General features: G+C 45.2%; 1 protein-coding gene across 2 annotated transcripts in view; it reads left to right on the top strand.

Annotated features, from left to right (window-relative positions):
* Positions 1 to 26,761, top strand: part of LOC139403123 (microtubule-associated tumor suppressor 1 homolog) — a 78,432-nt gene that overhangs the window by 46,400 nt on the left and 5,271 nt on the right. For both annotated transcript variants that reach the window (XM_071146833.1, XM_071146832.1), the window contains exons 7-14: positions 7,216 to 7,544; positions 16,036 to 16,102; positions 20,033 to 20,247; positions 21,304 to 21,409; positions 22,134 to 22,207; positions 22,396 to 22,491; positions 23,056 to 23,172; positions 24,361 to 24,458. In XM_071146833.1, coding sequence (XP_071002934.1) covers positions 7,216 to 7,544; positions 16,036 to 16,102; positions 20,033 to 20,247; positions 21,304 to 21,409; positions 22,134 to 22,207; positions 22,396 to 22,491; positions 23,056 to 23,172; positions 24,361 to 24,458 — 1,102 coding nt within the window. The remainder of the gene's footprint in view (positions 1 to 7,215; positions 7,545 to 16,035; positions 16,103 to 20,032; positions 20,248 to 21,303; positions 21,410 to 22,133; positions 22,208 to 22,395; positions 22,492 to 23,055; positions 23,173 to 24,360; positions 24,459 to 26,761) is intronic.

The following is a 26,761-nucleotide window of genomic DNA, read 5'->3' as shown; positions in this document are numbered from 1 at the left end:
CTCCCTCTATCTGTTTCAAAGGGTTATACATCTATTTACTGAGGCGTTTTTTTCTTGCTATTTAGTCTTTGGCATTTCGTCTGTTGAAACCTGTACTTTAGCCTGACCTGTTGTTTTTGTATTCAAACTAGACTGAACATCTGTCTGCGTTCTATTTCTGTTATTAAATGGTTATATCTATACCGGCTAGAATAGCAGTGCAACGGAGTGTGTAATAGTAAAACCGTAATATGACGTGTTGTTTTGTATCCAAGCTCAGGCTGCACGTGTCTGTCTGAGGGCGGCCTCCATCTTAGTGGTTTAGAGACCCACTTCTCTGCTGTGAGAGAAATGTAGGTTACAGCAGGCTTTAGTCACTGCCTGCTCTGCGGCAAGGTTGCCCATTCGTGCAAGAGCTAATCTCAATGTTTTTTCAGTGTTCGCCTGATGAGGGAATTATCTGGTGGAATGAGGACAGAATATTCCAAAGGAGGGACCAGGGAGAGATGTTCCCTTTCTGAAATCTGTCTGGTGTACTGGAGGGAGTAGTGGTATTTTGGGAGCGATAAGATTATACATTCTCTAAAGGAATGTTTATATTCTCTAATGAATTCAGCCAGCCATGCCTTCTGGTTCTCATATTTATGTGATGAACAGATATCAAATCTATGTTATTTTTATACCAGGCAACCTGTTTTTAGGGATGTAGGCTAATTTAAACCAGGTCAGTAAGCATTTCTGTACAGGCATATTGCTGGGCAGACCCAATCAGTGGAGCACTATAAGGACCCCAGTTCAGTGTTGCTAGGCACACATGTGCTAATGACACCCCATGTTCTCTCTCTCACTCCACACACCGACCACAGGAGGTTGGTGGCACATTAATTGGGGAGGACGGGCTTGTGGTAACGGCTGGTGCCAAATAGGTGGAATGGCATCAAAAACATCAAATACACATGGTTTGATGCCATTCCGTTGTCTCCGTTCCAGCCATTATTATGAACCGTCCTCCCCTCAGCAGCCTCCGCTGACGTCGATATTTCTCCATGTGTTGCCATGGATACAGCCGGGTTGGGAGTGCAGTCGCCTCGTTAGGCAAGCGATACGGTCTACGAGGCCCCAGTTATTGCAGTTAATGAACTTTGACTGGACTGCAGGTGGGCCAGGGGTCCTTCTAGATTTTCTAGGAGTCTGTAGCCGTGTCACCGGGGATAAGTTCACTTGCGCCTGCATCTCAACTGACACCCTGTTCCCGATATAGGGCCCTGGTCAGAAACAGTACACTATGTGGGGTACAGGGTGGTATATGAGAAGTTCTCGGCCTTATTGGGGGCTTGGTTTATTTACAATGTGTCTTACACTTCAGTTTCTAATCATACTTATATTCCATAGTCACCTCAAGGTTGTCAGAGAGATAGCGTCTAATACTGAGATAACAGCCGGTAAATATGTTCTGTGAAGCCCATTATAGGCCAGGCTAGCACACAGACTCTCGCCCTCCTGCCTGTGGCCCAGCAAGCTTTTACATGGGTGTATCCAATGCTGTTGACGCCACATCTTTTAAGTAATGTGCATCAAAATCCTCATTTGACAAGTCTGCTGCAGATGCAGTTTGCAGATTAATGCCGTCAGATTCACACTTTTCATTTTTACAGATTTGATGTTTCATCTGAGCACAGCAGGGGGTATCTTTAATCCCACCCAGATTAAGACTGCGGGATTGTGTGTGTGTGTGTGTGTGTGTGTGTGTGTGTGTGTGTGTGTGTGTGTGTGTGTGTGTGTGTGTGTGTGTGTGTGTGTGTGTGTGTGTGTGTGTGTGTGTGTGTGTGTGTGTGTGTGTGTGTGTGTGTGTGTGTGTGTGTGTGTGTGTGTGCACAAGTGATGGGCACTGTTTACTGCCTCTGGCACATCAAACCCTTTTGAAACGTATTCCCAACCGAACTGAAACCATGTTGGTGTTTGAGGCTACTGTAGTTTGCCAGAATGTAGAGAGTGAGAGTTGGACAGAGAGCCAATCCCTCATCAACTGTACAGTATTAATTACACTCCTGACTGCTGCTCCAATGGGCTGGCAAATTAAAATACAACCCACTTCATAGGATGGATTAAGACTGGATTACTGTGTGTGTGTGTGTGTGTGTGTTGGGGGCAGTAGCTTTTCCACCCAGATCAGACTTTCACAGCGCTGAGCTGTGTTTGTGTGTGTGTGTGTGTGTGTGTGTGTGTGTGTGTGTGTGTGTGTGTGCAGGGGGTCATAATTTTGGCTATAGCTTTTGCACACTGCTCAATTCTGTGAAAGGCTGATCTGGGTGGAAAAGCTACACACACACACACACACACACACAGTAATCCAGTCTTAATCCCTCCTATGAAGTGGGTTGCATTTTTGCGACCCAGCCCATTGGAGCAGCAGTCAGGAGTGTAATTAATACTGTACAGTTGATGAGGGATTGGCTCTCTGTCCAACTCTCACTCTACATTCTGGCAAACTACAGTAGCCTCAAACACCAACATGGTTTCAGTTCGGTTGGGAATACGTTTCAAAAAGGTTTGATTTACTCAGATGACAGATCTAACACACACACAGCCGCACACACACACACACACACACACACGCCATCCTCAACTAAAAGACACCCTCTCCGCTCGTCTTCTTCCTCCTCTCATCCAGCCCCTCATCTCTCCCTTTCAGTAGCACCTCTTAACGTCTCCTCTAGACACTGATCCAAGATCAGTTTAGTGTTTCTCCCCATGATAGTCATGACTTGTGGAGGAAAAGCTGATCCTAGATCTGTGCCCAACTTCCATCCAGAGACTTTTTCCCCCTAACTTGTAAAATATGTTCCAAATGGCACCACCTTCCCTATATAGCGCACTGGTTAAAAGTAGTGCACTAAATAGGGAGTAGGGTGCCATTTGGGATGCACATAATATCCCACTGCATGCTAAGTGGCTAACTGACTGACATCTCTCTCACAGACTGGGCCCTGAACCTCTATCAGCCTGCATGGCAGATCTCAGGTACACACTCTGCAAAATGTCTGCTTGACTCTTTTTTTTTCCTTCCAGAAAGGAGAACGGAGAAAAAATAAGCAAGAGACATTTTGTAAAAGGTGACGATATGTTGCTGAATATGATGGAAATATATCTGAAGCTCCTCCCAGTAAACAGAAATACTACTGGCAATCATGTTATATAATAGTGGTATATATATTGGTCCAGTGACATCCGCCTCTTAGGCAGATCAGATAAACCTCCATGGCCTTTGTTTTGGTTCTCTTTAGGAGTTTCCTCCCTAAACCAAGATGATTGTCATAAATTACAGTTGTTTATGCTTCTGAATGAAGACTATTCATGTGGGTTGTGTGTGTGTGTGTGTGTGTGCGTGCCTACTGGGAGGATGTTTTGGTTTCCCCTCCCTGGTGTGTTAAAAGAGATTTAGCGATTAGCAGTCACCCACAGGATGCCCCTGTGTGTGTGGGTGTGGTGTTGTCGTTTGGGTGCTGTGGTTGGCTGTGAAAACACAGGATGAAAGTAGGCACCGCTCCCCCTGTTAGCTCAAGCCATGCATGGGGACATCCAGACTGGCAGTGGTGCGACATGCTCGAGGAAGCGTTGAAACTCTGTGTGTTACGGATAGTCTCTAGTCGTGTGTGTCCCAGGGTGTGGGGTTGTCGACCACAATGCCATTAGAAGAGGCAGACACACTGACAGAGTGCTAATTACCCACTAACACACACACACACACACACACACACGTTTCATACTCAAGCATGTTCCACCACTGTCTGTCCAGGTGTCCCTATGCACACACACACTGATGCATTGAATTTGGAAACAGAAAATGCATGACAAGAAAATATTTATAACCCAAATGGCAGATTAGTGTCAAACTGTTAATAAATGGCTGTTGACTAATAGGATAATGCAATGTAATTGGAGATTGGATTAGTAAATTGTTTGATATGAGTGTGTCTGAGCCCATGCTGGTTATTCTAGAACTAGACTGATTGAGTTTGAGCTCCATGCTGGTTATTCTAGAGCTAGACGGATTGAGTTTGAGCTCCATGCTGGTTATTGTAGAACTAGACGGATTGAGTTTGAGCTCCATGCTGGTTATTGTAGAACTAGACGGATGGTGTTTGAGCTCCATTCTGGTTATTGCAGAGACAGATGGAGTTTGAGCTCCATGCTGGTTATTGTAGAACTAGACGGTTTGCTTTTGAGCTCCATGCTGGTTATTGTAGGGCTAGACCGATGGAGTTTGAGCTCCATGCTGGTTATTGTAGAACTAGACCAATGGAGTTTGAGCTCCATGCTGGTTATTGTAGGGCTAGACAGATGGTGTTTGAGCTCCATTCTGGTTATTGTAGAACTAGACAGATGGAGTTTGAGCTCCATGCTGGTTATTGTAGAACTAGACGGTTTGCGTTTGAGCTCCATGCTGGTTATTGTAGAACTAGACGGATTGAGTTTGAGCTCCATTCTGGTTATTGTAGAGCTAGACAGATGGAGTTTGAGCTCCATGCTGGTTATTGTAGGGCTAGACAGATGGAGTTTGAGCTCCATGCTGGTTATTGTAGGGCTAGACAGATGGTGTTTGAGATCCATTCTGGTTATTGCAGAGACGGATGGAGTTTGAGCTCCATGCTGGTTATTCTAGAACTAGACAGATGGAGTTTGAGCTCCATGCTGGTTATTGTAGGGCTAGACCGATGGAGTTTGAGCTCCATGCTGGTTATTGTAGAACTAGACCGATGGAGTTTGAGCTCCATGCTGGTTATTGTAGAACTAGACCAATGGAGTTTGAGCTCCATTCTGGTTATTGTAGAACTAGGCAGATGGAGTTTGAGCTCCATGCTGGTTATTCTAGAACTAGACAGATGGAGTTTGAGCTCCATGCTGGTTATTCTAGAACTAGACAGATTGAGTTTGAGCTCCATGCTGGTTATTGTAGAACTAGACAGATGGAGTTTGAGCTCCATGCTGGTTATTGTAGGGCTAGACAGATGGTGTTTGAGCTCCATGCTGGTTATTGTAGAACTAGACCGATGGCGTTTGAGCTCCATTCTGGTTATTGTAGAGCTAGACAGATGGTTTTTGAGCTCCTTGCTGGTTATTGTAGAGACATATGATGTTTGAGCTCCATGCTGGTTATTGTGTACCTAGACAGATGGTGTTTGAGCTCCATGCTGGTTATTGTAGAGCTAGACAGATGGAGTTTGAGCTCCATGCTGGTTATTGTAGAACTAGACAGATGGAGTTTGAGCTCCATGCTGGTTATTGTAGGGCTAGACAGATGGAGTTTGAGCTCCATGCTGGTTATTGTAGAGCTAGAGTGATGGTGTAGGCGTAGGCTGATACAGTAGATCAAAACCTCATACAGTACAGTGTGTGTGCATGTTTTTGTTCCAGCCCTGTCTAAACTGAGGTCTAAGATTGAAGACCATGATTAGTTGATTATTAGACTCAGATGTGTTAGTGGTGGGCTGAAAAACCTGCTGACACTGTATCCCTCTAGCCCCAGGACTGCCCATCAAGGTGACACATGAAGCCTGTTTCTATGACTGAGGGGTTATTGCCAGTGTGGTGGCCATAAGGGGGCAGTATCACAGTGTTTAACCCTCTTAGGGAGAAGGTCATAGCTCAGCTGGTGTGGTGATGGGACGCCCATAGTGTTATAGCACTCTGCCTCTCATTGATTTGACTGTGTCAGGTGGACATCTTCATATGCAAACACTATTAAAGAGAGCTTTACTAACACTTTATATGTGATAGCTTTAGGGAAAGATAGAGATGGTTGATCTGGCATTTATAGATATGATGATTATGATGATCAACATGAAGTATCAGGGATAACTCTATTGACAGTCTGCTGATGAGTATGATGATCAACATGAAGTATCAGGCATAACTCTATTGACAGTCTGCTGATGAGTATGATGATCAACATGAAGTATCAGGCATAACTCTATTGACAGTCTGCTGATGAGGATGATGATCAACATGAAGTATCAGGCATAACTCTATTGACAGTCTGCTGATGAGTATGATGATCAACATGAAGTATCAGGCATAACTCTATTGACAGTCTGCTGATGAGTATGATGATCAACATGAAGTATCAGGCATAACTCTATTGACAGTCTGCTGATGAGTATGATGATCAACATGAAGTATCAGGCATAACTCTATTGACAGTCTGCTGATGATTATGATGATCAACATGAAGTATCAGGGATAACTCTATTGACAGTCTGCTGATGATCAACATGAAGTATCAGGGATAACTCTATTGACAGTCTGCTGATGATTATGATGATCAACATGAAGTATCAGGCATAACTCTATTGACAGTCTGCTGATGAGTATGATGATCAACATGAAGTATCAGGCATAACTCTATTGACAGTCTGCTGATGATTATGATGATCAACATGAAGTATCAGGCATAACTCTATTGACAGTCTGCTGATGATTATGATGATCAACATGAAGTATCAGGGATAACTCTATTGACAGTCTGCTGATGAGTATGATGATCAACATGAAGTATCAGGCATAACTCTATTGACAGTCTGCTGATGAGTATGATGATCAACATGAAGTATCAGGCATAACTCTATTGACAGTCTGCTGATGATTATGATGATCAACATGAAGTATCAGGCATAACTCTATTGACAGTCTGCTGTCGGGTCAAGAGCTGTGGCCAGTTTTCCCTCCTAATAAAACATGGCATGCAGCTTCAGTCAGGCATGAAATCTCCATGGTCCACTTTGCTCTGAGACAACAAAATACATAGGAGAGGGATGGAGGGAGAGGAGAAGAGATGGCAAAATGAGGGAGGGAGAGAGGGATGAAAGGGAGGGGGGATAGATGGACGGAGAAAGGGAGGGGAGAGAGGGATGAAAGGGAGGGGGAGAGAGATGGACAGAGAAAGGGAGGGCGTGGATGGTTTTGTCTCCTAACTGCACTGTGGCTTGATGCTAATGCACTCCTAATGGATCCTTGGATTCTACCTCGGGCCCATCATTACAGAGCTATCCCAGCATGCACTGCTGCACTGTTTCTTAGCTCCACTGGGGTTTCAGTCGGTGTCTGCTCAGAGACCTTTAGGCGTATCCTACTGCATGCTAGTGTGTATGTTGTGTTTCTATGTTGTGGAGAGTGGAATGTGAGAGACCATGCTAAAAGTACTGGCCAGAACACTCAACCGACCTTGCTCTCTTTCAGTGGACAAGAACAAGGCTCGGGGGGCGCCATTGGCGAGGACCCTCTCCCAGACCAGCACCACTACTCAGGTAGGAGGACCCAGCCAACCCCAGCCGCCCCAACCAGACCTGGTCCCAGTCCCTGCCGTCCCTCTCCCAGTCCAGGGACCAGTGGTCTCGGCATCCCGCCCGGCCCGGGCTCTAGTGGAGGCTAAGCCAGCTACGGAGGCCCAGTACCGTGCCCAGTGTGAGAAGAAGAACCAGAGCCTTCACCAGCTCCGACGGCTCCTGGACCAGGGCAACCGTCGGATAGAGGCCCTGGCTACCGTGGTGCAGCACCTCTTCACCGAGGTAACACAGGAATATGTCTGGGTTTTACTGCACCTTGGTGTGCTGTTCTGTCACCCTTACCTACATGTACAAATGACCTGGACTAACCTGTACCCTCGCACATTGACTTGGTACCGGTACCTCCTGTATACAGCCTCGTAATTGTTGTTATTATTTGTTTTTGTTTATTTAGTAAATATTTTCCTAACTCTATTTTCTTAACTGGGTTATATGTTAACGAAGGGCTTGTAAGTAAGCATTTCACGGTAACAGTCTACACCTGTTGTATTCGGCGCATGTGACATAAAATGTGATTTGTTTTGTTTGTTGTAGTTAGGTGCTTGGTGAGCTGAAAGGAATGTCCTCGGCCTATTTTAGTAACTATGGCCTTGTTGTTATAGAGGGCAGAGAACCAGATCTGTCCTCTGTGTGTGTTTGAGTAGTGCCATGGATATTATTCATGTAGCAATATAGATATAGTGGGTGTTGGTTGGTTGACTTGCAGAGCTTCTGTTTACATGACTGAGGAGGAGGAGGCAGGAAGGACCGTAAATCTCACCACACCCACTCACCATTTAGGGTCCATGGCTGTCATCAAATACACAGGGCCTTTCCATCCAGAACTATGACTTGATGAGTGGGTGTCAACGGTATGCTGTGGATGGCTGAATGTGGATGGCTGCATGCATGAAGTATCTGTTGTCTCTGCTGTCTTCTGTTGTCCACTGCTAAAACAGCCAGTTCAAGGTGTGTGTGTGTGTGTGTGTGTGTGTGTGTGTGACTGCCTGCCACCAGTCAAAAGAAGCCTCTCAATCATAACACTGGTGACACTGCTATCCCCTATCAATATCCTACAAAATCCCATCCATATCTTATATAGTATACGTGGCTTTGGCTTTCTTAGACAAGGATCCTGTTGAACCAAACTGAATTCCTGGTTCATGTCTTTTGAGGGTGTGTTCTATCCGTGTTTTAAGCCAGCGATTGGTCCAGCCAGGCGAGTGGGTGTGGCTTGTGTGCATAATACCGCCTGTCACTCACAGAATCCCGGACTTGAATAGGCTGCTGTGTAAATATTTGCAGAGATATTTACCCTCTGTCTTCAGGACGAACATTTGGAAACGCTCATTGTGATCAAGTGACATTTCTTGACAGCACATGTTAAACACAGTAGGATATTTTTAATTATATGCTTTGTGTATTTAGGATTGAGAGGAATCATCCCCAAATTAAAACACGAATTATAGACCAGAATCTACTAACACAGAGAGAGAGTGAGGTTTCACTACTCTGTAAATCCTTTCATGACAGGCATTTCCACATGAATCTTTGTCATACTTTTAATTATTCTGGTACGGCAGGAACATGTTTGGAATAGCAGTGATAATCTGCTCCAGGCGCCAAAATCCCTGGGCGTTTATAAAGTATACTGGCTCACCTTGCTTTAACAGTTTTATGAGGGCATAGTGAACTTTTCAAATTCTTCATCTGTATGACAACTGGCTAGGGAATGTGCAGCTCACAACCTTTTCCCCCAGATTCTCTCTTTCATTCTCTCTCCGTTTCTCTCTCTCCCTCTCTCTTTCATTCTCTTTCCATCTCTCTCTCTCTCTCTCTCTCTCTCTCCCTCGCTCTTTCATTCTCTTTCCATCTCTCTCTCTCTCTCTCCCTCTCTCTTTCATTCTCTTTCCATCTCTCTCTCTCTCTCTCTCCCTCTCTCTTTCATTCTCTTTCCATCTCTCTCTCTCTCCCTCTCTCTTTCATTCTCTCTCTCATTATCTCTACCATGTCCTAAAGCTGATTTGGTCCTTAGTTTCTCCTCACACTTACAACATGACAGCAAGTCCCAGTTGTATCTGATATGCTACCCCACATCTGGTATGAATGAAGAACCGTAACATCACTGTTATGTGTTTAAAGGAGGGGGGGGGGGGGGGGTAGGGAGGGAATGAGGGAGGCAAAGATGGATACATGGAGATGGAGGGAAGGGTGGTCTACAGCCTTGTGATGTGATGTTGACCACGCCTACCGTCTGCTGACCCTACCTGACCAGAGGTGTTACACACACTGAGCTTCACATTAACACACACCGTCTGTCTGTCTCTCTGCCTGAGTGGTGTGATAGACTGTGTTCTCTCCCATCACGGTCTCTCTGCCTGAGTGGTGTTATAGACAGTAATCTATCTGTCTGTCTGAGTGGTGTGATAGACTGTTCTCTCCCATCACTGTCTCTCTGCCTGAGTGGTGTGATAGACTGTTGTCTCCCATCACTGTCTCTCTGCCTGAGTGGTGTTATAGACTGTTCTCTCCCATCACTGTCTCTCTGTCTGAGTGGTGTGATAGACAGATATAATACTGTCTGTCTGTCTGAGTGGTGTGATAGACTGTGTTCTCTCCCATCACTGTCTCTCTGCCTGAGTGGTGTTATAGACTGTGTTCTCTCCCATCACTGTCTCTCTGCCTGAGTGGTGGGATAGACTGTGTTCTCTCCCATCACTGTCTCTCTGCCTGAGTGGTGTTATAGACGGTGTTCTCTCCCATCACTGTCTCTCTGCCTGAGTGGTGGGATAGACTGTGTTCTCTCCCATCACTGTCTCTCTGCCTGAGTGGTGTTATAGACTGTGTTCTCTCCCATCACTGTCTCTCTGCCTGAGTGGTGTGATAGACTTCTCTCCCATCACTGTCTCTCTGTCTGAGTGGTGTGATAGACTGTGTTCTCTCCCATCACTGTCTCTCTGCCTGAGTGGTGTTATAGACTGTGTTCTCTCCCATCACTGTCTCTCTGCCTGAGTGGTGGGATAGACTGTGTTCTCTCCCATCACTGTCTCTCTGCCTGAGTGGTGTTATAGACTGTGTTCTCTCCCATCACTGTCTCTCTGCCTGAGTGGTGTGATAGACTTCTCTCCCATCACTGTCTCTCTGTCTGAGTGGTGTGATAGACTGTGTTCTCTCCCATCACTGTCTCTCTGCCTGAGTGGTGTTATAGACTGTTCTCTCCCATCACTGTCTCGCTGTCTGCGTGGTGTGATAGACTTCTCTCCCATCACTGTCTCTCTGCCTGAGTGGTGTTATAGACTGTGTTCTCTCCCATCACTGTCTCTCTGCCTGAGTGGTGTTATAGACTGTGTTCTCTCCCATCACTGTCTCTCTGCCTGAGTGGTGTTATAGACTCTTCTCTCCCATCACTGTCTCTCTGCCTGAGTGGTGTTATAGACTGTTCTCTCCCATCACTGTCTCTCTGCCTGAGTGGTGTTATAGACTGTGTTCTCTCCCATCACTGTCTCTCTGCCTGAGTGGTGTGATAGACTGTGTTCTCTCCCATCAATATCTCCTGTAAACCTGGTTTCATCTCCTAGAGAAAAGAACAACCATGTGGTTTCACCTTCCACAACATTCACTCCTCCACAGGTGCTGTTGTGTGACAGACTGTGAACTGAGCGGTCATTTAGATAGTAGAAAATCATCTCCACTATGCTGTTCTGAATCAGACAACGTTGGTTTCTTTATCAAGTTAAGGAAATCATTCGTTGTGTCAAGTGCTGTATCAAATCAAGGGATTCCTGCTTCAGTCCGGTTGGTTTACTTTTCCACTTTCTAACCAAAAACCCCTCTGTGGAGGAGACAGACAGCTCTGGAATGCTTTTCTGGCTTTCTATTGATTAAAGAGATGGATTGAAGGGGAGACGGGGGAGGGAGAGAAATCGAGGAGGGACTGGGGGGAGAGAGGGACTAATGCACCAGCTGCAGTTTCAAGCCTCCCTGCAGGCAGGGAGAGAAGGGTAAAGGGGTGGGTCTGTTGGGTTCCACCACATCACCTGTGAGCTGTACATCTGGGGGTATCAATAACCCCGCCCCCAAGCTTCAAGCCCTACCGTAATCCTCCTGATAGAGGGAGAAGAGAGGTTCCTATCTGAGGAACAGCAATGAGCTCTCTGAATGTTGTAGAGGTTGTCAAGCCAACTAAAGACGAGAGCAAACTTAAAACTCTCTAACAGAGTAGTAATACTAATGAGTGTCCCCCTAGATTAAAATGTCCCCCTAGATAAACCCAGGTCGCATTCATAAGGGCACATAGTAGTGAAGCGTTTGGGGGGGAAAAACCTAAAGCGTTGTTATAGTCCCTACCTGTTTCAGTATGTTTTCTCCCATTTGGTTCCTAATGAACACACCCATGATCTGATGCCATCAGTTATTTTAGATTAGACTACGTGGATATCTCCTGGTGTACATACTGTGTTGACTTGTAGTGTAATAGTGTGGATGATCGTGAAGGAGGGATGAATCCTCTGGGCTGTAAACGAGTGGAGAATAGCCCTCCTGTCTCATCCCTCCATCCGAGTACATTTCCGTCGTAGGGAAGATTTCCTGGATAGCGTCTGGCTAGCTAGGAGGATATTTAGAGAGTCTTGGCAGTGAAATATCTCTTCACTTATAGCATTATAAGCCTTCTATTGACTCTGCAGTGCCAGACTCTCTCTTTGTGTGAGTCTAATCTAAAAGGAGGATGCCAGTGCTGTCTTGGCCTGCAGAGACCACTTGAAAGCGCCACGTAGAAGATTCTACAGCGCAAACCAAGCCAGAAATGGAATGGATTAGCCAGCTTTGACGTGAAGGACACGAGTCAAAGGTGGCATAAAAAACAGTTGATTAGGTCTAATAGGACTCCGCTATACCACAGCAGTTTGAGCATCTGGTTAGACTGTAAACTCTCCTTCCAGACCCACATCAAACATCTCCAATCCAAAGTTAAATCTAGAATTGGCTTCTTATTTCACAACAAAGCATCCTTCACTCATGCTGCCAAACATACCCTTGTAAAACTGACCATCCTACCAATCCTCGACTTCGGCGATGTCATTTACAAAATAGCCTCCAATGTACATTCTTCCACTGCAAATCTACCATTCCAGTGTATTTACTTTGCCACCATGGCCTTTTTTTTGCCTTTACCTCCCTTATCTCACCTCATTTGCTCACATCGTATATAGACTTGTTTATACTGTATTATTGACTGTATGTTTGTTTTACTCCATGTGTAACTCTGTGTCGTTGTATCTGTCGAACTGCTTTGTTTTATCTTGGCCAGGTTGCAGTTGTAAATGAGAACTTGTTCTCAACTAGCCTACCTGGTTAAATAAAGGTGTTCTCAACTAGCCTACCTGGTTAAATAAAGGTGTTCTCAACTAGCCTACCTGGTTAAATAAAGGTGTTCTCAACTAACCTACCTGGTTAAATAAAGGTGTTCTCAACTAGCCTACCTGGTTAAATAAAGGTGTTCTCAACTAGCCTACCTGGTTAAATAAAGGTGTTCTCAACTAGCCTACCTGGTTAAATAAAGGTGTTCTCAACTAGCCTACCTGGTTAAATAAAGGTTTTCTCAACTAGCCTACCTGGTTAAATAAAGGTGTTCTCAACTAGCCTACCTGGTTAAATAAAGGTGTTCTCAACTAGCCTACCTGGTTAAATAAAGGTGTTCTCAACTAACCTACCTGGTTAAATAAAGGTGTTCTCAACTAGCCTACCTGGTTAAATAAAGGTGTTCTCAACTAGCCTACCTGGTTAAATAAAGGTGTTCTCAACTAGCCTACCTGGTTAAATAAAGGTGTTCTCAACTAGCCTACCTGGTTAAATAAAGGTTTTCTCAACTAGCCTACCTGGTTAAATAAAGGTGTTCTCAACTAGCCTACCTGGTTAAATAAAGGTGTTCTCAACTAGCCTACCTGGTTAAATAAAGGTGTTCTCAACTAGCCTACCTGGTTAAATAAAGGTGTTCTCAACTAGCCTACCTGGTTAAATAAAGGTGTTCTCAACTAGCCTACCTGGTTAAATAAAGGTGTTCTCAACTAGCCTACCTGGTTAAATAAAGGTGTTCTCAACTAGCCTACCTGGTTAAATAAAGGTGTTCTCAACTAGCCTACCTGGTTAAATAAAGGTGTTCTCAACTAGCCTACCTGGTTAAATAAAGGTGTTCTCAACTAGCCTACCTGGTTAAATAAAGGTGTTCTCAACTTGCCTACCTGGTTAAATAAAGGTGTTCTCAACTAGCCTACCTGGTTAAATAAAGGTGTTCTCAACTAGCCTACCTGGTTAAATAAAGGTGTTCTCAACTAGCCTACCTGGTTAAATAAAGGTGTTCTCAACTAGCCTACCTGGTTAAATAAAGGTGTTCTCAACTAGCCTACCTGGTTAAATAAAGGTGTTCTCAACTTGCCTACCTGGTTAAATAAAGGTGTTCTCAACTAGCCTACCTGGTTAAATAAAGGTGTTCTCAACTAGCCTACCTGGTTAAATAAAGGTGTTCTCAACTAGCCTACCTGGTTAAATAAAGGTGTTCTCAACTAGCCTACCTGGTTAAATAAAGGTGTTCTCAACTAGCCTACCTGGTTAAATAAAGGTGTTCTCAACTAGCCTACCTGGTTAAATAAAGGTGTTCTCAACTAGCCTACCTGGTTAAATAAAGGTGTTCTCAACTGGCCTACCTGGTTAAATAAAGGTGTTCTCAACTAGCCTACCTGGTTAAATAAAGGTGTTCTCAACTAGCCTACCTGGTTAAATAAAGGTGTTCTCAACTAGCCTACCTGGTTAAATAAAGGTGTTCTCAACTAGCCTACCTGGTTAAATAAAGGTGTTCTCAACTAGCCTACCTGGTTAAATAAAGGTGTTCTCAACTAGCCTACCTGGTTAAATAAAGGTGAAATAAAATAAAAAATCAAACATCTCCACTGTAACTATGTAGCAGGCTAGCCAATAGGCAATGGCCAAGCTCACTTTGATTCCTTATAGGTCATGTCTTTGAAAAGTAGAATCTAGTGAGTGTTGTTAGTGCTGCTAATGTTTATGAATGGATTAGCCCCACAGACACATGTACTGTACAACCACTGGCTCTTTTAAAAGTTAAAGGAACCAGAGAGGCTTGACCACGCAGCCCCCGAGGCCCAGAGCAGAGGGCCTTAGCCCAGCCTGACCTCACGCTCATCTAGCCCTCTCCCTCCACTTCCCCCAGACCCCCAGCTCCAGGCCCTGTCTCTAGTGGAAATATATGTGGGCTGGAGCTTGGCCAAGGGCGGCTGGGTTGGAGGTGGGGAGGTACTGCTAGGCAGGGCTTGATGTGCTGAGTACTCCTTGGAGAGGGAGGGAGGTTTATTTGATGTAGACAGACCAGTTTCCTGAGCGAGCGAGAGAGTGGAGTGGTAGAGGTGGTTGGAGAGGGGGAGGTTCTGACCAGGCACATTGTAGTGGAGCTCCTAGATGTAGCACTTGGCCCTTCAGCAGCCCAGGGGGAATAACATGGGCTCCTCTGGCAGCAAAGCCTGCCTGAAGACTCCTCCACATACCAGAAAGAAAGGCAAGGTGTGTTTGTTTTCTCTCTCTCTTCTTTTCTCTCTCTCTTTCTTTCTCGCTCCGTTTGCTTTATTTTTGTTGTTTTTGTTTTGCGCATCTGTTGGCGGGCTGTTTGGCCTCTCTCTCTCTCTATCTCTAAATCTCAATCTATCTCTCTCTCTATCTCTATCTCTCTATCTATCTCTCTATCTATCTATCTCTATCTATCTCTATCTATCTGTTCCCTTACAGCTGACCGATTGGATTCATGACTATAAAGTGTGTGTGCATCATGCCATGTGTCAAATAGAGACGGTTATGAAGTGATCGTTGTGTCTCTGTTTTAAAGAGTGTGGACATTTATTATAGCACCGTCTAGGTTTGACCATTTTAGAGAATTGTGTGTGTGTGTGTGATTAGTGCAGGGTGTAGCCTTCCATCCTTTCAGGATGTTGAGACAATGTTGATATGTATGAGAGTGTAAGTCCGTAAGAATGATCAAGTTCATGAGAGAATTTGTCTGAGAGGAAGCGTGTGTGTTTTAGACTCAAACTATCTACTTATTAATGCGTAGGCCTGTCAGATGAGTTTTCATAGTGTTCCCTGTTTCTAAGATGCCCAATGTCACTTCTAAGTCACCCTAAAAGTCGTCTCTCCACAGTATGATAACGGCGTGATATGGACACACTGTCATAAGGAAAACAGTGTCTGGTGTCGAGACAGCTGCTGAAAACGCTAGCCTGGTTCCCAAATCCGTTTGTGCTGTCTCGTCAACTCCTACGGTACCATAGAAGATGGCAGACGGCGCTAACAGATCTGGGACCAGGCTATGAAAATGCAGCTCAGAAATGTGCTGTTTCTGTAGCCTACCCAGCGGGCTAATGTAGGTTGTAGTAGGTTGTTGTTAGAAGTTACAGCATTCCTCGACACGCCTATAGGAATATGTTATTAGGTCACCATACTGAAGCCTGTAATTTTTCAAAGTCTAAGAAGCTTTTGTTGCCAAGGAATGATGTTGTGGAAAGATGACTGTCAGTCGAGTCATAATGTCTGACGTAAAACCATTGTCTGGTTCCACTTGAAACGAAAGTCTCACATAGTTTAGGAATAGTTTTTCCATTGACTTAATAACTAATAGTCTCTCTCTCTCTCTCTCTCTCTCTCTCTCTCTCTCTCTCTCTCTCTCTCTCAGCGTGAAGAGACATTGAAGCTGAAGAAAGGACTGTCCCTGGAGCTTTCTACCCTGCGCGATGAGCTCAGTAAGAAAAAAACACCTCAAGCATGTCTACCCCTCTACCTCATGTCTACCCCTCTACCTCATGTCTACCCCTCTACCTCATGTCTACCCCTCTACCTCGTGTCTACCCCTCTACCTCGTGTCTACCCCTCTACCTCGTGTCTACCCCTCTACCTCATGTCTACCCCTCTACCTCATGTCTACCCCTCTACCTCATGTCTACCCCTCTACCTCATGTCTACCCCTCTACCTCATGTCTACCCCTCTACCTCATGTCTACCCCTCTACCTCGTGTCTACCCCTCTACCTCGTGTCTACCCCTCTACCTCATGTCTACCCCTCTACCTCATGTCTACCCCTCTACCTCATCTCTACCTCATGTCTACCCCTCTACCTCTTACATTTGCACGTTTATCAGCACGTCGGTTGCTCAAGGAAGCGCAAGTGTTTGTCTGAAGCAGAAAATCTGTAAATAAGAAAATGATCAACGAAAACATTTAATCTGACAATTGTGTCTCGTTATGAGTGAAGCCAACAAGTTTTTTTTTGTTTTTTTACAACACTCAATGTGAATGAACCTTCCCTCTATTTCCCTCTCATTTCCCTAACCTGTTGGCTTATCATTAAGGCCTTATCAGGTCGTCAACTGCCTTCCAAAGCACTGTGTGCTGGCCAACTCTCTGCCTCTGTGTAGACATTATTAGCCCCCACCCCCTAGGCATGCTGTATTTGGGAGGCGTGAATGCAAGCCTCGGCATGTTTTGCAAAAATGTGTGTGCCTGTGTGTACACCTGTTAGCATGCAAGTACGTGTGTTTGCGCGTGTCAGGGAAATGCATTGAACTGATGTTATTGGTAGCCCGTGCAGCGGTCATAAAGCCTTCATAATTACAGACCGTCTCCTTTGTCCAAGGTCTTCCTTCAAGCAGGACTTAACGTCTTCCCTCCAAGCCTTCACCAACAGTAGTTAGTGGTAGTCTCTCTGCAGCATCATCTCTGTTTACCCTTATGGAGACATGCTACATCGCTGTCGTGACAGGACAATAGTCTTTACATAATGGGGTTAAGTGCTGTGAAACTGCTTGTCAGGGAAGGGGGTTGTTCTCTTTAGGAGGAAATGTTCAGACTAATTCTGGAGAAACGTCTAGTTGTTGTAGAGCAGGGATCAGCAACTAGATCACACCGCGGGACGATTTCCTTTCTTGAGGAGATGGTCAGGGGGCCAGAGCATAATTACAAATACTTTGTAGACTGCAGATATAATATTTGACTAAAACACAGTCATTTCAAACCTTGCTTACATTTGGATACAATCACATATATCTGTTATGCGTGGGGTATCCTTATGAACAAAATAAAAATCACTTGGAGCTGATTTGCTGGTGTTTCTAGTCGCTCTTTAACTCTTTTTACATGGGGGGCCAAATAAAATCATCTGCAGGCCATATTTTGTTGTAGTGTAATCTGACATGTTGACAACATTTTGATCCATGTTTCCCCAGAATTTCAAATACATCCCATTGTAAAAACATGCATCCTTCCTCCCTTCAGGATGATCCCTGATCTGACACGACTGGATAGGTCAATAATATGGGATAGAATCCATGCTGACAGCTATCCATTTTTCTTAGTGGTGATCATTTCAAACAAGGCGGGAAGGTGTTTGTGAACATGTTGAAACACTCATTGTTGTGGCTGTGTTTCAAACATTACAAGGCATTCTGTTCTGTTCCACCAATGACATCAGAGTGGCGTTCCAGAGGAATGGGCTTGTTCAGTTCTGTTCCTTCGACTTGGCCCAGACCCCAGATGTTGTAATGTGTTACGAAAGGGAGAGGAAACGTGCTCCGTTTCACTTTACCCACGTGCCCCCATGACCGTCTCAGACGTCCTGCCAGACCTCGTCAATCCTCGCCAACTGTGCAAGATGCCTTAGAGGCATCTGGTTGGAATGCCTGTACAATGTGGTTCTGATGAACAATACCAACGGCCGTCTGCTGTCAGGGATATAGAGAGCTAGAAAGCCCCCTTCTCTTTTAAACAGACAGGCACACACTCTCACATGCATGATAGACACACACACACAACACTCCGACTGCAATTCTGTCGTTTTCTTCCTTCACACACTTTTCTCTCTCACACACGTTTATACAAACAATACTTTTACTACACAGTGAAAACCATTCAGTCTCAACACACACAAGCCCGGACACACCCTTTAACTGCCGTACCAAGCCCTCTCCCCCTAAAAGCAAACACGTGCATAGATGCACTTTCTTTCCCACCGAACCTCAGCAGAAAATGTATCGACTACCATCTGTTTGATGAGCGGGGGCTTTGGTGTGCTTGTTGAACCTTGACCCCTGTTTTTACACATGACTGTGGAATGTATGAATCTCACTCTCACCACCTCCTTCAAAACTCTGTCTGTTAACGTCAGACTTTGAGAAGTGCTAACAAGTCTCTCTGCTATGTCTACTGTATGTTTGACCAGCAGAACCTGTGCCAATACGTTTCTCTTCAAGCTAGTGAAAGAACGTTGTCAGTCTGACTTCCAGGGATTTTATTTGTCTTTCCGACAGTCTGGGAGTTAACAGTTCTAGGCTCTTTATAATGAGTGGATAATGGTCACAGTTAAAATTTGCGGATTGAGTTAGTGATATTTCAGGTTTGGCATTGAAGCCCGTTATCTACTTCCTGAAGTCTGATGAACTAATGGATACCATTTTGTATATGTCTGCTGGTTTGCGTTGGCTTGTGAAACGACCTCCAACTCCCTTCGTACTGGACACAGATACATAGAAATGGTATCCACGAGTTCATGTTAATCTGGGGAAGTAGATAAAGGGGATTCATTGTTAAAATCCTGAACTATCCCTTTAAATCTGATCCTAGATCAATTTTATCTTGAGCTGATAATGGCTACAGTAACAGGCTTGAGTAAATCCTGATCCTAGATCTGCCCTTAGATACACATTCTTTCCAGCTCCTTAAATTGTTCCTTCTTGACCCATGATGTCGTGTTATGAAACTATTTGTGGGGGGGCAGCGCTGATGTCATAATACGGGGCCCACATGCCAGTCACACCTGCCCCTAATCCACACACACACACACACACATACCCTTTCTGTTAGTTACCCCATAATAAAGACAGGACCCGTCTGTTAACGGGCTCACAGCTGCCGGCCTTTATGACAACATCGCCGTGGCAACAGGCCTCAGAGTTAATCCCACAGGGGAGGATATGAGGAAATGTCAACTGTCCAGGCTGCTCTGTGCTGCGCTGTGGGAATCTGGTATTATCATTACATATATGGGTCTATCATTACATATGTATTAAAATATAGTCCTGTCATTAGATGTCGATTAAGTAGGTTATAGCCTACTAGACCCAAATGAATTCTACTCCTGGTTGGGCAAAACAATTACGTTCAATGGAGATCTGCTGTTGAAGGGGCTTTTTAGTTCAGGGCCTGGTTTAGTGGGTCCTGGAATCCGGCCCTTAGTTTTCAGCGGACATGTAAAGTGTTGTGTGAAAGGGTGCATATGATTCTGATCAGGATTAGAGGTTGGGGTTGGATTGCGCAATGTTGGAACAGTGGTGCATTTTTCCAGTGCGTCGTCAGATGTTCACATCCAATTGGTGTTTATGCAACGCTGTTACAAAAACACCAATTGGCCGTTAGATGTTATTCCAACGCTGTCGCCCTCTTATTACAGTGAAGTCATTATTTATCATAGAGCCTCATTCTGGTTAATTGTGTTTTGAAAGTGAATTCTAAAATACAAAGTGACAATGACATGGTCTCTCTCTTTCTCCTCCCCCTCCCTCTCTCTCCTCCACCTCCCTCTCTCTCCTCCCTCTCCTCCCCCTTCTCCCCCTCCCTCTCTCTCCTCCCTCTCCTCTCCCTCCCTCCCTCCCTCCCTCTCCTCCCCCTCCCTCCCTCTCCAGTCTCCTCGTCCCAGTGCTGTGAGCGGCTGCAGAAGGAGAAGGAGGAGGTGCGGGTGTCTCTGGAGGAGGCGGTGCGGAGGGTCCAGAGGGATCACCAGGCTGAGCTGACCGGCCTGGAGGAGAGGCTCAAGGCCTTCTACCAGGCAGAGTGGGACAAGGTGCACCAGGCCTATCAGGAGGAGGCGGACAAATGCCGCGCCCTCATGGAGCAGCAGGTCAGTGGTCGAGGCGGTGACCAGGCTTGTGGTGACCGGGCTCTGAAATGTTCAACTTGTTAACTGGTTGAACGGGGGTACGTGTTTAACTACAACCTGTTAGCAAGTCAGAGTTTCCTAGTTCCGACTAGCACGTGAACACAGCATCCACTGGCTCTCAACCGCACCACACACAGCGCCCAACTCCTAAACGCTTCCCGAGATTTACGACCGTTGCCATGGTTATTACTCCCTGATGTCATCAGCGGTAGAACGGGGCGGCATGGATGAATATGAATTGGCACGTAGTATTCCTTCCTGAGTCCTCTATGGCCTACATCTAACTGGTAATTCAATTAGCGATAAATCATCCACATCAGCTTGTTCCAAATCAGATACTTTTTAGCACACCTCCTCCCACACACAAAACACACACCTCATACACACGCAGACTCCTGCACATACACACACACACACACACCTCACACACACGCAGACTCCTGCACATACACACACACACACCTCATTCACACGCAGACTCCTGCACATACACACACACACACCTCACACACATGCAGACTCCTGCACACACACACATAAAACACTTCCCGTTTCTGTTATGCTGCTTTCACTCTGTGTATTTAAATACTGGATTCTCCACACAGTTCATTCTATTATTTCTCATTTGAACTGGCCTGTTAGGAGCAGGTGACACCAGCATTTCACTGCACCCGCTATAACACCTGATAAACTGTGTATTTAAATACTGGATTCTCCACACAGTTCATTCTATTATTTCTCATTTGAACTGCCCTGTTAGGAGCAGGTGACACCAGCATTTCACTGCCCCCGCTATAACACCTGATAAACTGTGTACGCAACCAATAACCTTGAAATGTGTCATAATAGTAGGGGGGAATATTAGTAGTATGAATTGGAAGTATAAAGACGAAACCTTGGACTATTGAGATTCACCCCGTAACTGATGCTCAGCTTGTAATGGCGTACTTGTATTACTGAGAGGAGCCCATGGAATTAGAATGGTCAATCAATCCATTTTCTTCTTCTCTCTGTCAGCTGGAGGAGATGAGGAGCAGACAGGAGACTCTGAGGAGAAACTCTGAGGCCAGCCACGCTCAGCAGATGGACACGCTCAGACTGACCTACGACACCGCTGTCCAAGGTGAGGACACACAACCACACACCTTCACAGAACTCATTGAAATTCATCCCTCTATTCTTCTGTCCTAAAATGCATGTTTCAACCCATCCACCCATCAATCCATCCACCCATCAATCCATCCACCCATCAATCCATCCACCCATCAATCCATCCATCCACCCACCCACCAATCCATCCACCCACCGATCCATCCACCCATCAATCCATCCACCCATCAATCCATCCACCCATCAATCCATCCACCCACCCACCAATCCATCCATCCACCCATCCATCCATCCATCCACCCATCAATCCATCAACTCTCCCATCAATCCATCCACCCATCAATCCATCCACCCATCAATCCTTCCATCCACCCATCAATCCATCAATCAACTCTCCCATCAATCTATCCACCCATCAATCTATCCACCCATCAATCTATCCACCCATCAATCTATCCACCCATCAATCTATCCACCCATCAATCCATCCACCCATCAATCCATCCACCCATCAATCCTTCCATCCACCCATCCACCCATCAATCCATCAATCAACTCTCCCATCAATCTATCCACCCATCAATCCATCCACCCATCAATCCATCCATCTCAGGCATCCACACACTTGGTTGGTTTTCACATGAGAAAGGTTTAATCCAAAGTGGTTTAATTGGTGAATAAGTGACTAGTTTTCCTCCATCATTGACTCAGTGTGTGTGTGTGTTGTTGTTTTGCAGAGCTCAGGAAAACCCTGGAACAGGACTTGGAGAACCTGGACAAAACACTAAAGGAAACGGAGGCCACTCTCACTGTAAGATCCATGTTCCCTGTACCTCCCTGATCACAGCCTTACCAACACGTTTACCCAATACAGATACTACTATCTTCTGTATGTCTTATATAGATAGACTCAGTATCAGGGAGGAACACTGTTGTAGTGTTGACTTAACTCTCTCTCTCTCTCAACCACTTTCTCTCTCTCTCTCACACCCACAACAGGAGAAAATCCAGGACCTCACGTTGGAGAACGAGGCGCTGAGCGAGAAGCTGCGAGCGGAGGAGGAGAGGAGGAGGATTCTGGCAGAGAATAACCAGGTAAAAGGAACATGATGGCACCCTATGTAGTGGTCTAATTATGCCCAGAGCCCCATGGACACAGGAAGGTGCTGAAGAATGCTATTGTTCTGGTACACTGTGTACCTCAGTCAACAATACTACTGCTGTGAGACAGATGTCCCAGTTTACTGCTTCTTTTTTGTTGTTATTGGGCCTTATGGTCTTTTTACTGGTGGAATACTGCCCCCTGTTGGTTGCTAATGGACATGCAGCACTGGTCATTGTGTCCGTTTCTGAGATGGCGGTGTTTGGGGATATATCCACAGTGACTCATGCATATTTAGTTTCATTTGGGAATCAAACCCACCACTCTGGTACTGCAATCATCCATCTTAAAGTGGGTTATTGAGACTGTTGTTTGTCTGGAACAACAGTTTGTAGGGGATAGAAGAGGTTAGGAATAGGACTCTGGTTTGTGAATGAAATTCTCTCTCTCTCTCTTCCCCCCATTTTTCTCTCTTCCCCATCCTTCTCTCTCCCCCTCTCTCTTCCTCTCTCTATCTCTCTCTCTCCCTCGCCCCCTCTTCCTATCTCTCCCTATAGAAGGACTCCCATGTGTTGTATCTGGGACAGGAGCTGGAGAGTCTTAAGGTGGTTCTGGAGATAAAGACCAAACAGCTTCATCAACAGGACAAGAAACTTATGCAGATGGACAAGCTGGTGAGGACGTACGCACACTCGTCAATGAAAACGCGCCTACACACACGCATGCCCTGAGCTTGCCCCGGTGTATGTTCGCTGTTGTCTTCGCTAGCTCTCTCTGTACATCACTGAAAGGGTGCGCCATCTTATGTCATCCCTTATGAGACACACACACATTCCTGTGTAGACGGAGTGTTTTAGTAAGGGTTTGTTTTGCCGTTCAAGCTCGTGATAGATTGTCTTCAGCCTTGGGAGTCACCACATAGAGAATCATTTTGGTGCAAAACAAAACTGCATAAATGCCCCACGAATATTGAGTCATGAGTGGAAAGATTGAGTCTGCCTCGCCGCAGGCTTCAGAGCAACCTAGTTAAACAAATACCTTTGTCTCAAAGTGCTGGTTAGAATCCTGGGCCTAAACCACCTAGGAGCGGTGAAGACCTGCACACTGAGATCATCCACAGCTATTGGGACTTTCTGGTGCCCAGAAGTTTATTGTGCATAAATAAAAGATGAAAACAAAACACAACCGTTTGTGCATCAAGCCATCATCAGTGTTTAATGGTGGGCACAGACACCAGCCTTCTATTAGAGATTCATTGCATATGTCACGTGATCGAGTGAGCAAATCGCTGTGTCGCATTAGTGGAAACCAAGACTCTTCCCAGGAGAATTAACGTGGCAGGTTAGGAGAATTAACGTGGCAGGTTAGGAGAATTAACCTGGCAGGTTAGGATAATTAACCTGGCAGGTTAGGAGAATTAACCAGGCAGGTTAGGAGAATTAATGTGGCAGGTTAGGAGAGTTAACGTGGCAGGTTAGGAGAATTAACGTGGCAGGTTAGGAGAATTAACGTGGCAGGTTAGGAGAATTAACGTGGCAGGTTAGGAGAATTAACGTGGCAGGTTAGGAGAATTAACGTGGCAGGTTAGGAGAATTAACGTGGCAGGTTAGGAGAATTAACGTGGCAGGTTAGGAGAATTAGGTTAAGGTTAGGAAAGAGGTTAGCTAAAATGCTAAAATTGTCCCAGACACGATTCAAACATAAGCCTGCCCTGAGAACAGTCTTTGTTTCCATTAATGCGATGCTGCGAGCAAATCTATAAATGCAAACAAGTACATGTTATCATGGCATGATTCAAGTACAGGAGTGGGGAGAAATATCTAATTTGAACTTTTCCATTTGTGTTGTCTGTCTGGCGCCAGATGGAGAGCAACGTGAAGCTGGAGGAGCGTCTGAACAAAGTCCAGCAGGAGAACGAAGACTACAGGGCCCGCATGGACAAACACACCGCACTCTCCAAGTACGTACTGCGGAGAGGAGTGACTCATCTCTCTCCAGAATCCTCATCTTCACCATTTGTCCTTCCAGCAGGGTTTCTAGCATGCAAATGTAGTTATAAGAATGTGTGTGTTCCTATGTGTCCGTTTCTCTGTGTTGCTGTAATAGAGGCTGTTCAGTGAACCACCTTCACTTTGTGTGCGTCTTCCTCTCTCCCCTCTCTCTCCTCTGTGTATCTTCCCTCTCTCTCCTCTCTATCCTCTGTGTGTATCTTCCCTCTCTCTCCTCTCTCTCCTCTGTGTGTATCTTCCCTCTCTGACCTCTCTCTCCCCTCTGTGTGTATCTTCCCTCTCTGTCCTCTCTCTCCTCTCTGTCCTCTCTCTCCTCTTTGTGTGTATCTTCCCTCTCTCTCCTCTCTCTCATCTCTCTCCTCTCTGTCCTCTCTCTCCTCTCTGACTTCTCTCTCCTATCTGTCCTCTCCCTCCTCTGTGTGTATCTTTCCTCTCTGACCTCTCTCTCCCCTCTGTGTGTATCTTCCCTCTCTGTTACTGTGTTAAATGAGGCCTCACCTCCTGGCTACACTAGTGACCATATCCCCCGTGCATCCCGCAAAGGCGGAGGTGTTGCTAACATTTACGATAGCAAATTTCAATTTACAAAAAAAAAAATGACGTTTTCATCTTTTGAGCTTCTAGTCATGAAATCTATGCAGCCTACTCAATCACTTTTTATAGCTACTGTTTACAGGCCTCCTGGGCCATATACAGTGTTCCTCACTGAGTTCCCTGAATTCCTATCGGACCTTGTAGTCATAGCGGATAATATTCTAATCTTTGGTGACTTTAATATTCACATGGAAAAGTCCACAGACCCACTCCAAAAGGCTTTCGGAGCCATCATCGACTCAGTGGGTTTTGTCCAACATGTCTCTGGACCCACTCACTGTCACAGTCATACGCTGGACCTAGTTTTGTCCCATGGAATAAATGTTGTGGATCTTAATGTTTTTCCTCATAATCCTGGACTATCGGACCACCATTTTATTACGTTTGCAATTGCAACAAATAATCTGCTCAGACCCCAACCAAGGATCATCAAAAGTCGTGCTATAAATTCACAGACAACACAAAGATTCCTTGATGTCCTTCCAGATTCCCTCTGTCTACCCAAGGACGCCAGAGGACAAAAATCAGTTAACCACCTAACTGAGGAACTCAACTTAACCTTGCGCAATACCCTAGATGCAGTTGCACCCCTAAAAACTAAAAACATTTCTCATAAGAAACTAGCTCCCTGGTACACAGAAAATACCCGAGCTCTGAAGCAAGCTTCCAGAAAATTGGAACGGAAATGGCGCCACACCAAACTGGAAGTCTTCCGACTAGCTTGGAAAGACAGTACTGTGCAGTACCGAAGAGCCCTTACTGCTGCTCGATCATCCTATTTTTCTAACTTAATTGAGGAAAATAAGAACAATCCGAAATTCCTTTTTGATACTGTCGCAAAGCTAACTAAAAAGCAGCATTCCCCAAGAGAGGATGACTTTCACTTTAGCAGTGATAAATTCATGAACTTCTTTGAGGAAAAGATTATGATTATTAGAAAGCAAATTACGGACTCCTCCTTAAATCTGCGTATTCCTTCAAAGCTCAGTTGTCCTGAGTCTGCACAACTCTGCCAGGACCTAGGATCAAGAGAGACGCTCAAGTGTTTTAGTACTATATCTCTTGACACAATGATGAAAATAATCATGGCCTCTAAACCTTCAAGCTGCATACTGGACCCTATTCCAACTAAACTACTGAAAGAGCTGCTTCCTGTGCTTGGCCCTCCTATGTTGAACATAATAAACGGCTCTCTATCCACCGGATGTGTACCAAACTCACTAAAAGTGGCAGTAATAAAGCCTCTCTTGAAAAAGCCAAACCTTGACCCAGAAAATATAAAAAACTATCGGCCTATATCGAATCTTCCATTCCTCTCAAAAATTTTAGAAAAGGCTGTTGCGCAACAACTCACTGCCTTCCTGAAGACAAACAATGTATACGAAATGCTTCAGTCTGGTTTTAGACCCCATCATAGCACTGAGACGGCACTTGTGAAGGTGGTAAATGACATTTTAATGGCATCGGACCGAGGCTCTGCATCTGTCCTCGTGCTCCTAGACCTTAGTGCTGCTTTTGATACCATCGATCACCACATTCTTTTGGAGAGATTGGAAACCCAAATTGGTCTACACGGACAAGTTCTGGCCTGGTTTAGATCTTATCTGTCGGAAAGATATCAGTTTGTCTCTGTGAATGGTTTGTCCTCTGACAAATCAAC

Source organism: Oncorhynchus clarkii, unplaced genomic scaffold (genome assembly GCF_045791955.1).
Source record: "Oncorhynchus clarkii lewisi isolate Uvic-CL-2024 unplaced genomic scaffold, UVic_Ocla_1.0 unplaced_contig_6757_pilon_pilon, whole genome shotgun sequence".
In the NCBI taxonomy this organism is placed as follows: domain Eukaryota; kingdom Metazoa; phylum Chordata; class Actinopteri; order Salmoniformes; family Salmonidae; genus Oncorhynchus; species Oncorhynchus clarkii.
This window is presented reverse-complemented; position numbering and strand designations above follow the sequence as displayed.